Here is a 12,038-nt window from a genome sequence, read left to right as displayed (position 1 = left end):
AGGCCTTTACATTCTGTAATCAGAGCTACAAAAAGATACAGTAAATGTTAGATGATTTTCATGCAAAGATGCCTCCTCTCATGTCAGAATTAGCCCCTGGTTCTTAAAATGAAACTCCTGTGTACACCAACCAGCAAAAATTGACAACCCGACTCTTGAATTGTACCTCAGTTTTCCCTATGTGCACAATCACATACTCGTACTATGTTGTAGGACCAATGTACAGTAGCAAAAGCGACTACTGGTTCTTTCGCAGCGGGCAATAATAGGGTAATTTTCAAAATTTACTGCGTTATGAAAACATGATTGCTAACAAAAACCAGCGCAAATGAAAATACACATAGAACTTTATATTACACACAAGTTTCATACTCACCTTCAAAGAAATATGAGAGAAATCACAAAGTAAACAAGCGATGGCAAACGGAGATGTTGAAGTGGCGTCGGAGAAACCAGGGCCTGTCTGGGAGAAATCTTGCGCGGCATGTGGTTTGGGTTGGGAAATTGGAGAATAAGCACCAAAACAGACTTTGACTTCAAGCAATTCACAGGAATGACTCAGATGGAACACCTTGGATTCCCTAAAAGCATTCAAGGATCTGCGGTGAACACTTTGTCAGTGGTTTTTTGGAAGATTCATTTTATTTCTATTCTAGTTTTCACTATTTTTTCCAGAAAATTTGGTAAGTGCAAAAAAAAAAAAAAAAGCGCAGATCACTAGTGGTCCTTGCATTTACTTTGACTTCTATTTCATTATAGACGGTATGAATCCAAGATATTTCATGTTTTGTGTCATCAGCTTCATTTAATTTGTTAAAATGCATCTATTCTTGTATTTATGTCCTGCAACATATTCCAAAAAAAGTTGGAACTGGGGCAGTTTATTCTTGTTGGGGTTGGTAAGGTTAGACCTTACTTGTGTGAAGCACCTTGAGGCAGCTTTGTTGTGATTTGGCACTATATAAATTAACTGAATTGAAATTCTAAGTATAAGGATTAAATCATCATTTTTACAACAACATTTTTATATCTATATATATGTATATATGTAGTGTAAAAACAATAATTTTACCAGACAGTGCAGTACAATTATGTCAAGTAGGCAGCTTACAAAAGTGAGTGACCCTGCTGGAAGATGACTAGTGAGGGAAGCCACCACATCACCCAGACAACTCTGAAGGAGTTATAGTGAGGAAAATAAGTATTTGAACACCCTGCGATTTTGCAAGTTCTCCCACTTAGAAATCGTGGAGGGTCTGAAATTTTCATCTTAGGTGCCTGTCCACTGTGAGAGACATAATCTAAAAAAAAAAATCCAGAAATCACAATGGGCCTCATGTATCAACGTTGCGTACGGCGATATTTGAGCGTATATGGGGTGTACGCCAAAACGGCTGCGCTACTTGGCATTTATCAATGTGGTCGTTGGCGTACGCTGCGCTGAAAATATACACCAGGTCGAGAGGTGGCGTAAATTATACACCAAAATGAACCAGCGCTGGAATCCACATAAAAATGAAGATGATCAACATGATAAACAGTGCCATTATACAAATCAATGCATATGTTAGATAAATAACACTTTCCTGATTATACTACATAATAATCAATACAAATCCCGCTTTTGCGGGATTATGAGCACGATCCATGGCTACAGCGCTGACTGCAAAGAAAACGCTGCTCGCCTTTTTCTCCAGACTTCGAGCCTGGAGCCAGAGCAGCGCTGAGCTTAACTTTATGTGGTGTGATCGTTTTAGACAATGAAATTGATAATAACAACTGTAGTTTCGTCATTCCCTTAATTCGCCCGTGCTGCAACCAGGTTTTGTCATCTCCATTCGGTTGTCACAATAAAATAAATACAGAAATACATTTAAAAAATAAAGAAATCTGACAGATTAGGCGTGTCTTGTTAATTGAGCGAGCAAATATCCACATGTCCAGAATTATTGACATGTGAAAAGAGAATACAGTGGTCCCTCGCTATAACGCCGTTCACCTGTCGTGGCCTCGGAGTCTCGCGGAGTATTTAGTCCAATTTTGCATGCCTTTTTTTTTTTTTTACAGTGTTCTGTGTTCTGCGTATCTGTTTATAACAATCTTGTCGCCCAGAGGAAAAAAGAGCGCCAACAACTACTCATAACTGTGTTTGTTACACGGAAACAAACACCTGCTGCAGCCAGGTGTGAGTGGGAAAAGGCGCAGCGCCAGGACGCAGAGGAGCGATCTGTGAAATACTGGTCAGTCACTATTAATAATTTCTTATGTGTCCGACCTTGTTCGTTGATTGTTAAAATTAATTCGTTAGTTCTAAATGCCATCATAATTATTTATAGGAAAACTTTCTATTTTTATTTCTCAAACAAATGTTTGGGCCTGAAACAGTTTGGTATTATTTTCCTACTAAGGTTTGAACTTTGAGAGTGTTTACACACGAGAGAAAAGTGAGAAAATGTTCATGCCTGATTGAGAAAGTGTATAAACTGTGTAGTGAGGAGTTTTGCACCTTTGAAACGTCTATAATAATTGTAAAAAAATAACGCTGACTACGTCGCGGTTTCGTGTATTTCGGGCTATTTTTTTTAGAACGTAACTCCAGTGATTAATGAGGGACCACTGTAACACTTTATTGATTATATACTACAAAACAATTGATATGACGGCTGCTTTTGACGCTCTGTTGGCACGCGTCGTGATTGGTGAAGTTCTTTTTCATTGCCGTCTTCCCGGCTTCCATGTCGTAAAATGAGGGTGTGTCTGAAGCGGAGTCTGAATATTTATGGGCGTGTTTATTATAATTACGATCGTTTCCACCCACCGCATTTATCAAGATCACGTCAGGTGTACGCCAGAAATGGGCAGGTGCGCACTGCTTGATACATGTCACGGCGACATTGGTGTATTTCAAGTTTACGCCGTAAATTTACGCCACAAGTGCGCAACATTGATACATGAGGCCCAATGTATGATTATAATTTTTTGTATGTTACTGCTGCATATAAGTATTTCACCACCTGTGAAAATCAATGTTAATATTTGGTAAAGTAGTCTTTGTTTGCAATTACAGAGGTCAAACGTTTCCTGTAGTTTTTCACCAGGTTTGCACACACTGCAGCAGGGATTTTGGTCCACTCCTCCTTACAGATCTTCTCCAGATCTTTCAGGTTTGGAGTTTCAGCTCCCTCCAAAGATTTTCTATTGAGTTCAGGTCTGGAGACTGGCCAGGCCACTCCAGGACCTTGAAATACCTCTTACGGAGCCCCTCCTTAGTTGGCCTGGCTGTGTGTTTGGGGTAATTGTCATGCTGGAAGACCCAGCCATGACCCATCTTCAATGCTCTTACTGAGGGAAGGAGGTTGTTTGCCAAAATCTCACAATACATGACCCCATCCATCCTCCCTTCAATACGGTGCAGTTGTCCTGTCCCCTTTGCAGAAGATGTTTCCACCCCCATGCTTCACGGTTGGGATGGTTTTCTTGGGGTTGTTCTCATCCTCTAAACATGGTAAGTGGAGTTGATTCCAAAAAGCTCTGTTCTGGTCTCATCTGACTACTGACCTTCTTGCACGCCTCCTCTGGACCATCCAGATGGTCACTGGTGAACTTCAAACAGGCCTGGACATGTGCTGGCTTGAGCAGAGGGACCTTGCTGTCCTGCAGGATTTTAAAGTAACATTCACTCTGACATCACAGATGAAAGAAATATTTTTAATTGAAACAAAAAGCACATGTAAGTATAGAGTCAATAGTGTAGCCTACTGAAACATGGGATCAAAATATCTTCATTTATTGACCTGAACCTTCGGTCTAGTGAACCTTTTGGAGGAATAAGATGTGCTCAAGCTGTGAATAGGGATGCAACAGACAAATGTGGCACCACTCCTCACATCCACAGAAGTATGTTGTTCTTTCAGAGCTTTCATGGGTGTCTTGGTGGTTTTCCTCACAAGTCTAAATCCAGCGTGGTCACTTAGGCAATAACCCTGTTGTGTCTGATTTGCGGACGTTAATGCTGGATTTTACGGTCGCAAGTTGAATTTTACCGGCGACACATTAGCAGAGCCAGTAAAATGTATATTTGCGACCGTAATCCAGCATTGACGTCTACAAATGATCAGACACAAAGGGATTATTCCCATTCTAATCCAATTCCATTGTTTGCACGGTTTATTTTTCTGTAAGTAATTCAGTCGGCGAAGCTTACCGTAGCAACAGCGTCGTCGTCGCTCCGCCAGTTTCTCTCGCTCTCTTCTTCATCTTCTTCTTCTTTGTGTTTAATGGCAGTTGGAAACCTCTCGCTCTCAGCTGACAGGGCTATTTTTGACATCTGTGTAGCAATGCAAGCGGTCAGGTCGCGGAGTAATATATCAGATGTTAAACAGTCGATTATTTTGCCAAAGCTATATTTTATGGTCTGAAATCTCACATGATTAACCAATCAGATTTGCGGAACAAATGTAATTGGATTAGAATCAGTTTTTGTAAACTGCCTATTTGACAAAGATTTGCCATATTGTTGGTATTTCTTAATGATTGATGTAAATAAAGTCCAAGACATGTTCAATGACTTACAAATGTAAGTATAATTCAGCTAACTTGGTGTTATTTATGATACATAAAAAACACTAGTCTTGGTATGCTGGATTGGTTCTTAGTGATAATCCAATATAGGCCTACTTTAAAGAGAGAGCATAAAGTTTACCCAGACAGATGTTGCTTTTTTAAAAGTTAAACTGTAAGCAGTTCTTTTCAAACATCATTCACAAAATTTTCTTTCACATTCTTTCACTCAGCTATGTGCCTGCAATCTTTGCTTTCAGCAGTGCAAAGGTTCCAAAGAGTACTGCAACAGCCGTGTTCACTCCATTACCCCCTCCAGGTCGCCCTTCTTCAGTTAAACAGTGTACGACGCCTCTAGTTCCTCCTGGGCTTCATGACTATCTCAAGACTACTGAGGAGCCTAACGACCTCGAGAAAATTGCGGAGGCAGAGAAGCTGATGCCTGGAGTGCTTGCATCTATGAGGGAACTGGAGCAACTCAGGGAACAGAAGTTTAATGCTGAGAGCCACATTCTCAGTGTAAAGACCATCGAGAAGGACCCCTGTGTGTGCATGTTTTGGACTGGGTTTCCAAACCACTTGATGTTCATGGCTGTGTTCAGCTGGCTTTCTTACAAAGCAAGCACAATGACCTATTGGATGGGTACACAAATGGCAGAGAAAACGCCAAGAAGGAACGGCAGGAATGTCGAATGGTGTCTGACGTTGCAAGAAGAGTTCTTTTTGACAATGGTCAGACTCAAAACAGGCTTTGTACTGAGAGATTTGGCACAAAGGTTTGGTGTAAGTGAATCATCAGTAAGGTCTATCTTCACCACGTGGATCAACTTGATGTACTTTGAGCTGCGAGAATGGTTCCAACTCCCCGATCCAAACAAATCACAAGCCTCTGACTTCCCTAATGCACGTGTGATCATTGACTGCGCTGAACTCTTTTGTGAAACACCTGGACACTTTAAAGAGAAGAAGCACTCTTATTCTGATGACAAACATTATGAAACATTCAAGTTCCTTGTTGCACTCAGTGCACATCCTGCAGTTTTCCATGTCTCTAATGTGTTCGGTGGGCATGCATGTGATGTACACGACGTCTTGGCAGCATCTCGGGCTGTCGGTGGGAAGGTGATGGCAGACAGGTTTCACAGGTAAATTGTGATTTTTAAATTTGAATGCCAGTTTCAAAACTCACAGTATCCACTGATTTCAATTCCCGCTTCACTAATGGTGAACTGTGACATCTTTATTTCTCAGGCATGTACAAAATGACGCCTTTAGGCACCGAGCTTATCACGTCAGTCTTCAAAGGAACCGAAAGATGCCAACGGACTGAGAAGGAGGTCACTGTGTCTGCCAACTGTCCAAAGGCCAGAATTCATGTGGAAAGAATTTTACAATGGTTTAAGACCTTTCACATGCTTGATGGAGAGAGTCGCAGCGTGTCCGTGGAGCATTTGGCAGAACAGAGTTTCACAGTTTGTGCATACCTCATAAATTTTCAAAGTCCGATTCTGAAAAAGTGAAAATGTAGGTTAGGATTGGCATTTGGGTTCGCTGCGGTCAAGGACTAAAAATAGAAAAACAATTTCTGTTCTGTAACATCAGTGATACACCCCATACGAATTCAAGAATTCACGAATTCATTGGGCAAGTTCGAGCCGCATTCAACCTCTTCATACAGCATTCTTACAGCAGTCAGCACATTCGTGCAGTCAGAGCACATGCACTCTACACTTGTGTTGCACAACAATCGAATGGCGGTCGAGGTACAGCCGTACCACAAGTTAACTGCAGTCGTAATATTTGTATGGCAATTCATACACAATTTGAAGCATTTGAGGGGCTGTTTGAATTGATCAAGCATGTAGAATCCTGGCCGAATGTCCTGACTTTGCCTGCACACTCCTCCCCATCACACTGGAGCATGAGTGAGCATGAATGCTGCACGAATGGACATTCAAAGTACAGTCGGGCAAATCCGAGCTGCATTCAAAAACCTTGTACAGCATTCTTGAGTGCACGCCACACAGTCGTGCACATTCGTGTGGCCAGCCCGAATGTAGAGCACGTGCACACCACTGTCAAGCTGCATTCAAAGCGAGGAAATGCTTCCGTGATCTCATGGTCTCCTGTGGCTTTCAGTCCGACTGGAATAACAGCTGGTCAGAGCGCTGCGCGTGCATCGGATTGGATCATCCACACACCCCACTGTGTGTGTGTGTGTGTGTGTGTGTGTGTGTGCGCGCGCGCATCTGATCGCTTTACCGCTCGTGCGTGAACCCATGTGGTCAATAGGGCATCCGCTTGTCCACTAAATAGCTAACGTCCAGAGAGGGAGTGAGTGCACGGGGGGGGGGGGACGACATCCAACCCATGAACCGACATCTAATCATTTCTTGGGTTGGATGTCATTTGACATCCAGCAGTGGGACACAGCAGGGCCTCAGAAGTGTGGACCATAGCATTTGCTCTGCCACGCCCCTCCCCTTGCTTGCCTTCCACCCAGACATCGGGTGGCATGTACGGCGTTGAAGGGGCATTCTGCATATTCCTGCTGCATTCTTCCGGCATTGTGGGGTTTTGTGCAGTTTTCTTTTTATTCTTTGTTTTTGTTTTTGTGTGTGTGTGTGTGTGCTGTGTTGTCTGCGTTTGACCTGCACTCTGGGTAGTCGACCTGGATTCAGGAGCTGCTGCACTCTGAATATGCGCGAATCATTCAAGGTGGCTTCGAAACACATTCTGGGTAGGGCATTCATACATGGCTGTGTGAATGTCTGTCCCATACGAATGCGGCTTGAATTCTGGCTGTTGTTCCCTTCCGGGCTGTTCATACGGCATTCGGGCTCATTCCTGCTCTAGTGTAATGGCGTTCTTAAAGATGTCATATTTGTGATGAAACGTGGTTTCCAGGATGCTTATGTTGATAAGAAAGGTTGCATCACTTGGGCCAATAGATCAAGGTCACTGTTCCTAAAATAGAAATAAGGTTGCAGGTAAATCTTTTTATTTATGTATGATATATTGTGATGAGAGTCAGTTTAGGAAGCATATCTACGAAAGTAAATGTTGCTTGGTGCTTTTGGCATCAAAGAAGTCAAAGTCACTACTACTACTACAAAATAAATAAATGAGGTATTGTGTTGAATCCTGGAAGCTAGGTATTAGGTGAAATGAAATGTCAAGATTTGCACTTAAGGTTATAAACGTCAGTCTCATTTCCTGCTCAGTTAGCTACTAGTTAGGAATGAGGTATTATGTCCCATAACGTGCATTGTTGTCCTATAGACACACGTTTGCCCTTCGCTCATTTAAAAGAACTGCATATGCAGTGTCAATGCTGTTTTGGGTTGACGTGTATAAATGCAGTTGTATACCTTGATGTGTTGCACTACTTATAAAGAATAGTATTAACATGTCAGTACTAATAGCACAGCAGATAGATTACCATTTCATGTCATTTGGATCTTGTGTCTTAAATTCATGTGATGTCAAGTAGAATAAAAACATTTTACCATATAGTCATGGCATTCCCTCAGTGGTAAGGAAGATCATCTCTTGATCAATTCCCGAACAGGATATCTACATTCAGGGTCAACCAAGAGATGACTGTGCTTGGGTTCTTTTAATGTGGGAATGTTGTTGCATGCAGACAAAAATACAGTCATTGGTAGATCCCTAGTCTGGTCGGATGGCTGGGAAATCCCAGGCGATAAGGGTCTGAGGACCTGCTGCAGCCTTCATCCACCTTCATAGTTGTTGGGTTACGAGCCATCACCTCCACCTGATCCACCGTTGAGGATTTCGTGTTTCCTGTTCAGGATTCCTGCTGGGCCTTCATAGTTACTGTAGCGGGCACAGGGTACCCAAGGTTCCAACTGTATTTCACTCCAACAGGCAATCCCCTACTTGATCCATTACCCAAGATGTCACAGGGGTTGGCTTTTGACACTGAGGGGCGCTGCTGTTGTGGAAATCCTTATTCTGTATGTATTTTTTTTTTGTATTATTATGTTTTTCTCAGGGTCTTAACCTAGGCTCACACCAGCTATGTGGTAGTGTTGTATCGCCTGCCACATTTTTATTAATTCAATGCTAAAATCATACACGATATGTATGTTTCTCTATGGCCATTTTACAAAAAGTCCATTAAAAACAATCTAATTGTGAGCAAATTCCACCACATTCTTGTACAGCATGTCTCCAGGTCTCACTGATAATGTTTAAGTTAACTGCGGCATGTTTAATAAATACCTGATAAAATCATACACAATGTGTTTATTATTATTATTTACTGTGCAATTTTTTAAAAGAGGAAGTAGTCTCTCTCTCTATCTATCTATCTATCTATCTATATATATATATATATATATATATATATATATATATATATATATACACACACAGTGAGGAAAATAAGTATTTGAACACCCTGTGGTTTTGCAAAATCCCTGCTGCAGTGTGTGCAAACCTGGTGAAAAACTACAGGAAACCTTTGACCTCTGTAATTGCAAACAAAGGCTACTTAACATTGATTTTCACAGGTGTTCAAATACTTATTTGCAGCAGTAACATACAAATAAATCATTAAAAACATCATTGTGATTTCTGGATTTTTTTTTATTTTTTAGATTGTCTCTCACAGTGGACATGCACCTAAGATGAAAATTTCAGACCCCTCCATGATTTCTAAGTGGGAGAACTTGCAAAACTGCAGGGTGTTCAAATACTTATTTTCCTCACTGTGTGTGTGTGTGTGTGTGTGTGTGTGTGTGTGTGTGTGTGTGTGTGTGTGTGTGTGTATATATATATATATATATACATACACACACACTCACTCATCTTCAACCGCTTAATCCAATCAAGGGCCGTGGGGGGCTGGAGCCTATCCCAGCAATCATAGAGCGCGAGGCGGTGTACACCCAGGACAGGGTGCCAGTCTGTTGCAGGGCCACAAACAGACAAACAAACTCATACCCACTTGCATACCTATGGACAATTTAAAGATCCCAATCCACCTAACCTGCATGTCTTTGGATGTGGGAGGAAACCCACGCAAACACAGGGAGAACATGCAAACTCCACACAGAAAGGCCACAGGCAGGAACTGAACCCATGACCTTCTCGCTGTGAGGCAACAGTGCTAACCACTAAGCCACCAGGCTGCCTATATATATATATATATATATATATATATATATATATATATATATACATACACTCAACAAAAATATAAATGCAACACTTTTGGTTTTGCTCCCATTTTGTATGAGATGAACTCAAAGATCTAAAACTTTTTCCACATACACAATATCACCATTTCCCTCAAATATTGTTCACAAACCAGTCTAAATCTGTGATAGTGAGCACTTCTCCTTTGCTGAGGTAATCCATCCCACCTCACAGGTGTGCCATATCAAGATGCTGATTAGACACCATGATTAGTGCACAGGTGTGCCTTAGACTGTCCACAATAAAAGGCCACTCTGAAAGGTGCAGTTTTGTTTTATTGGGGGGATACCAGTCAGTATCTGGTGTGACCACCATTTGCCTCATGCAGTGCAACACATCTCCTTCGCATAGAGTTGATCAGGTTGTCAATTGTGGCCTGTGGAATGTTGGTCCACTCCTCTTCAATGGCTGTGCGAAGTTGCTGGATATTGGCAGGAACTGGAACACGCTGTCGTATACGCCGGTCCAGAGCATCCCAAACATGCTCAATGGGTGACATGTCCGGTGAGTATGCCGGCCATGCAAGAACTGGGACATTTTCAGCTTCCAAGAATTGTGTACAGATCCTTGCAACATGGGGCCGTGCATTATCCTGCTGCAACATGAGGTGATGTTCTTGGATGTATGGCACAACAATGGGCCTCAGGATCTCGTCACAGTATCTCTGTGCATTCAAAATGCCATCAATAAAATGCACCTGTGTTCTTCGTCCATAACAGACGCCTGCCCATACCATAACCCCACCGCCACCATGGGCCACTCGATCCACAACATTGACATCAGAAAACCGCTCACCCACATGACGCCACACACGCTGTCTGCCATCTGGCCTGAACAGTGTGAACCGGGATTCATCCGTGAAGAGAACACCTCTCCAACGTGCCAAACGCCAGCGAGTGTGAGCATTTGCCCACTCAAGTCGGTTACAACGACGAACTGGAGTCAGGTCGAGACCCCGATGAGGACGACGAGCATGCAGATGAGCTTCCCTGAGACGGTTTCTGAAAGTTTGTGCAGAAATTCTTTGGCTATGCAAACCGATTGTTTCAGCAGCTGTCCGAGTGGCTGGTCTCAGATGATCTTGGAGGTGAACATGCTGGATGTGGAGGTCCTGGGCTGGTGTGGTTACACATGGTCTGCGGTTGTGAGGCTGGTTGGATGTACTGCCAAATTCTCTGAAACGCCTTTGGAGACAGCTTATGGTAGAGAAATGAACATTCAATACACGAGCAACAGCTCTGGTTGACATTCCTGCTGTCAGCATGCCAATTGCACGCTCCCTCAAATCTTGCGACATCTGTGGCATTGTGCTGTGTGATAAAACTGCACCTTTCAGAGTGGCCTTTTATTGTGGACAGTCTAAGGCACACCTGTGCACTAATCATGGTGTCTAATCAGCATCTTGATATGGCACACATGTGAGGTGGAATGGATTATCTCAGCAAAGGAGAAGTGCTCACTATCACAGATTTAGACTGGTTTGTGAACAATATTTGAGGGAAATGGTGATATTGTGTATGTGGAAAAAGTTTTAGATCTTTGAGTTCATCTCATACAAAATGGGAGCAAAACCAAAAGTGTTGCATTTATATTTTTGTTGAGTGTGTATATATATATATATATATATATATATATATATGTGTGTGTGTGTGTGTATGTATATGCCCTGATGATTATTTTAACAACTCCATTAAAAAAATCAAATCAAACTATGATTTTGTTATATAATCGTACTAATTTGAGAACAGTTTGTCTGCTTCTTTTCAGAACTCAGAAGTTTATTGCCACTGCCAATGAACAGGATTCACAGACTAGGAATTTGCTTTGGTATAATGGTGCAACATTAAACAGAGAGCAATATAAAATGCTAAGATAAAATATGTGCTAAAATAAGATAAAATATGAAATAGAAATATGAAAGGCTATGTACAATGACACAAACAGAACAACAGTGCAGTGGGAGGAGTGCAATTAAAAACCAGAGTACATTGTCTAAAGTGACCCCTTCCCCTATTCCTTCTAGGTCCTTTAGCCAATTTCCACCAAACTTCATGTGATGATGGTCAATGTCAGAATTTCCCTAAATGAGTTTCAATCATTCATTTTCTTCAGCTGCTTACTCCATTTAAGGGTCACTGCAGGCTGCAGCCTATCCCAGCAGTCATAGGGCTAGAGAAAGGGTATACCCTGGACAGGACACCAGTCTATAGCAGGGCCACAAGTAGACTGACAAACCCATCCGCACTTGCAGG

General features: G+C 42.1%; 1 protein-coding gene across 1 annotated transcript; it reads left to right on the top strand.

Annotated features, from left to right (window-relative positions):
* The first annotated feature begins 4,337 nt into the window (after positions 1 to 4,337).
* On the top strand, positions 4,338 to 8,787 carry LOC117530048. The gene is made up of 3 exons (XM_034192983.1): positions 4,338 to 4,351; positions 4,794 to 5,705; positions 5,812 to 8,787. The coding sequence occupies exons 1-3, from the start codon at positions 4,338 to 4,340 to the stop codon at positions 5,888 to 5,890; spliced, it is 1,005 nt and encodes a 334-aa protein (XP_034048874.1). The 3' UTR covers positions 5,891 to 8,787.
* Positions 8,788 to 12,038: the final 3,251 nt, after the last annotated feature.

This window comes from Thalassophryne amazonica, chromosome 17, assembly GCF_902500255.1.
Source record: "Thalassophryne amazonica chromosome 17, fThaAma1.1, whole genome shotgun sequence".
Classification (NCBI taxonomy): domain Eukaryota; kingdom Metazoa; phylum Chordata; class Actinopteri; order Batrachoidiformes; family Batrachoididae; genus Thalassophryne; species Thalassophryne amazonica.
The sequence above is the reverse complement of the archived record's forward strand: the minus strand, read 5'-3'. Positions and strand labels throughout refer to the sequence as shown.

Excerpts from the sequence above, each read along its gene's own strand:
- LOC117530048 (XM_034192983.1), top strand. Across the intron at positions 5,706-5,811 it reads ATGGCAGACAGGTTTCACAG|GCATGTACAAAATGACGCCT; the intron begins GTAAATTGTGAT and ends TTTATTTCTCAG.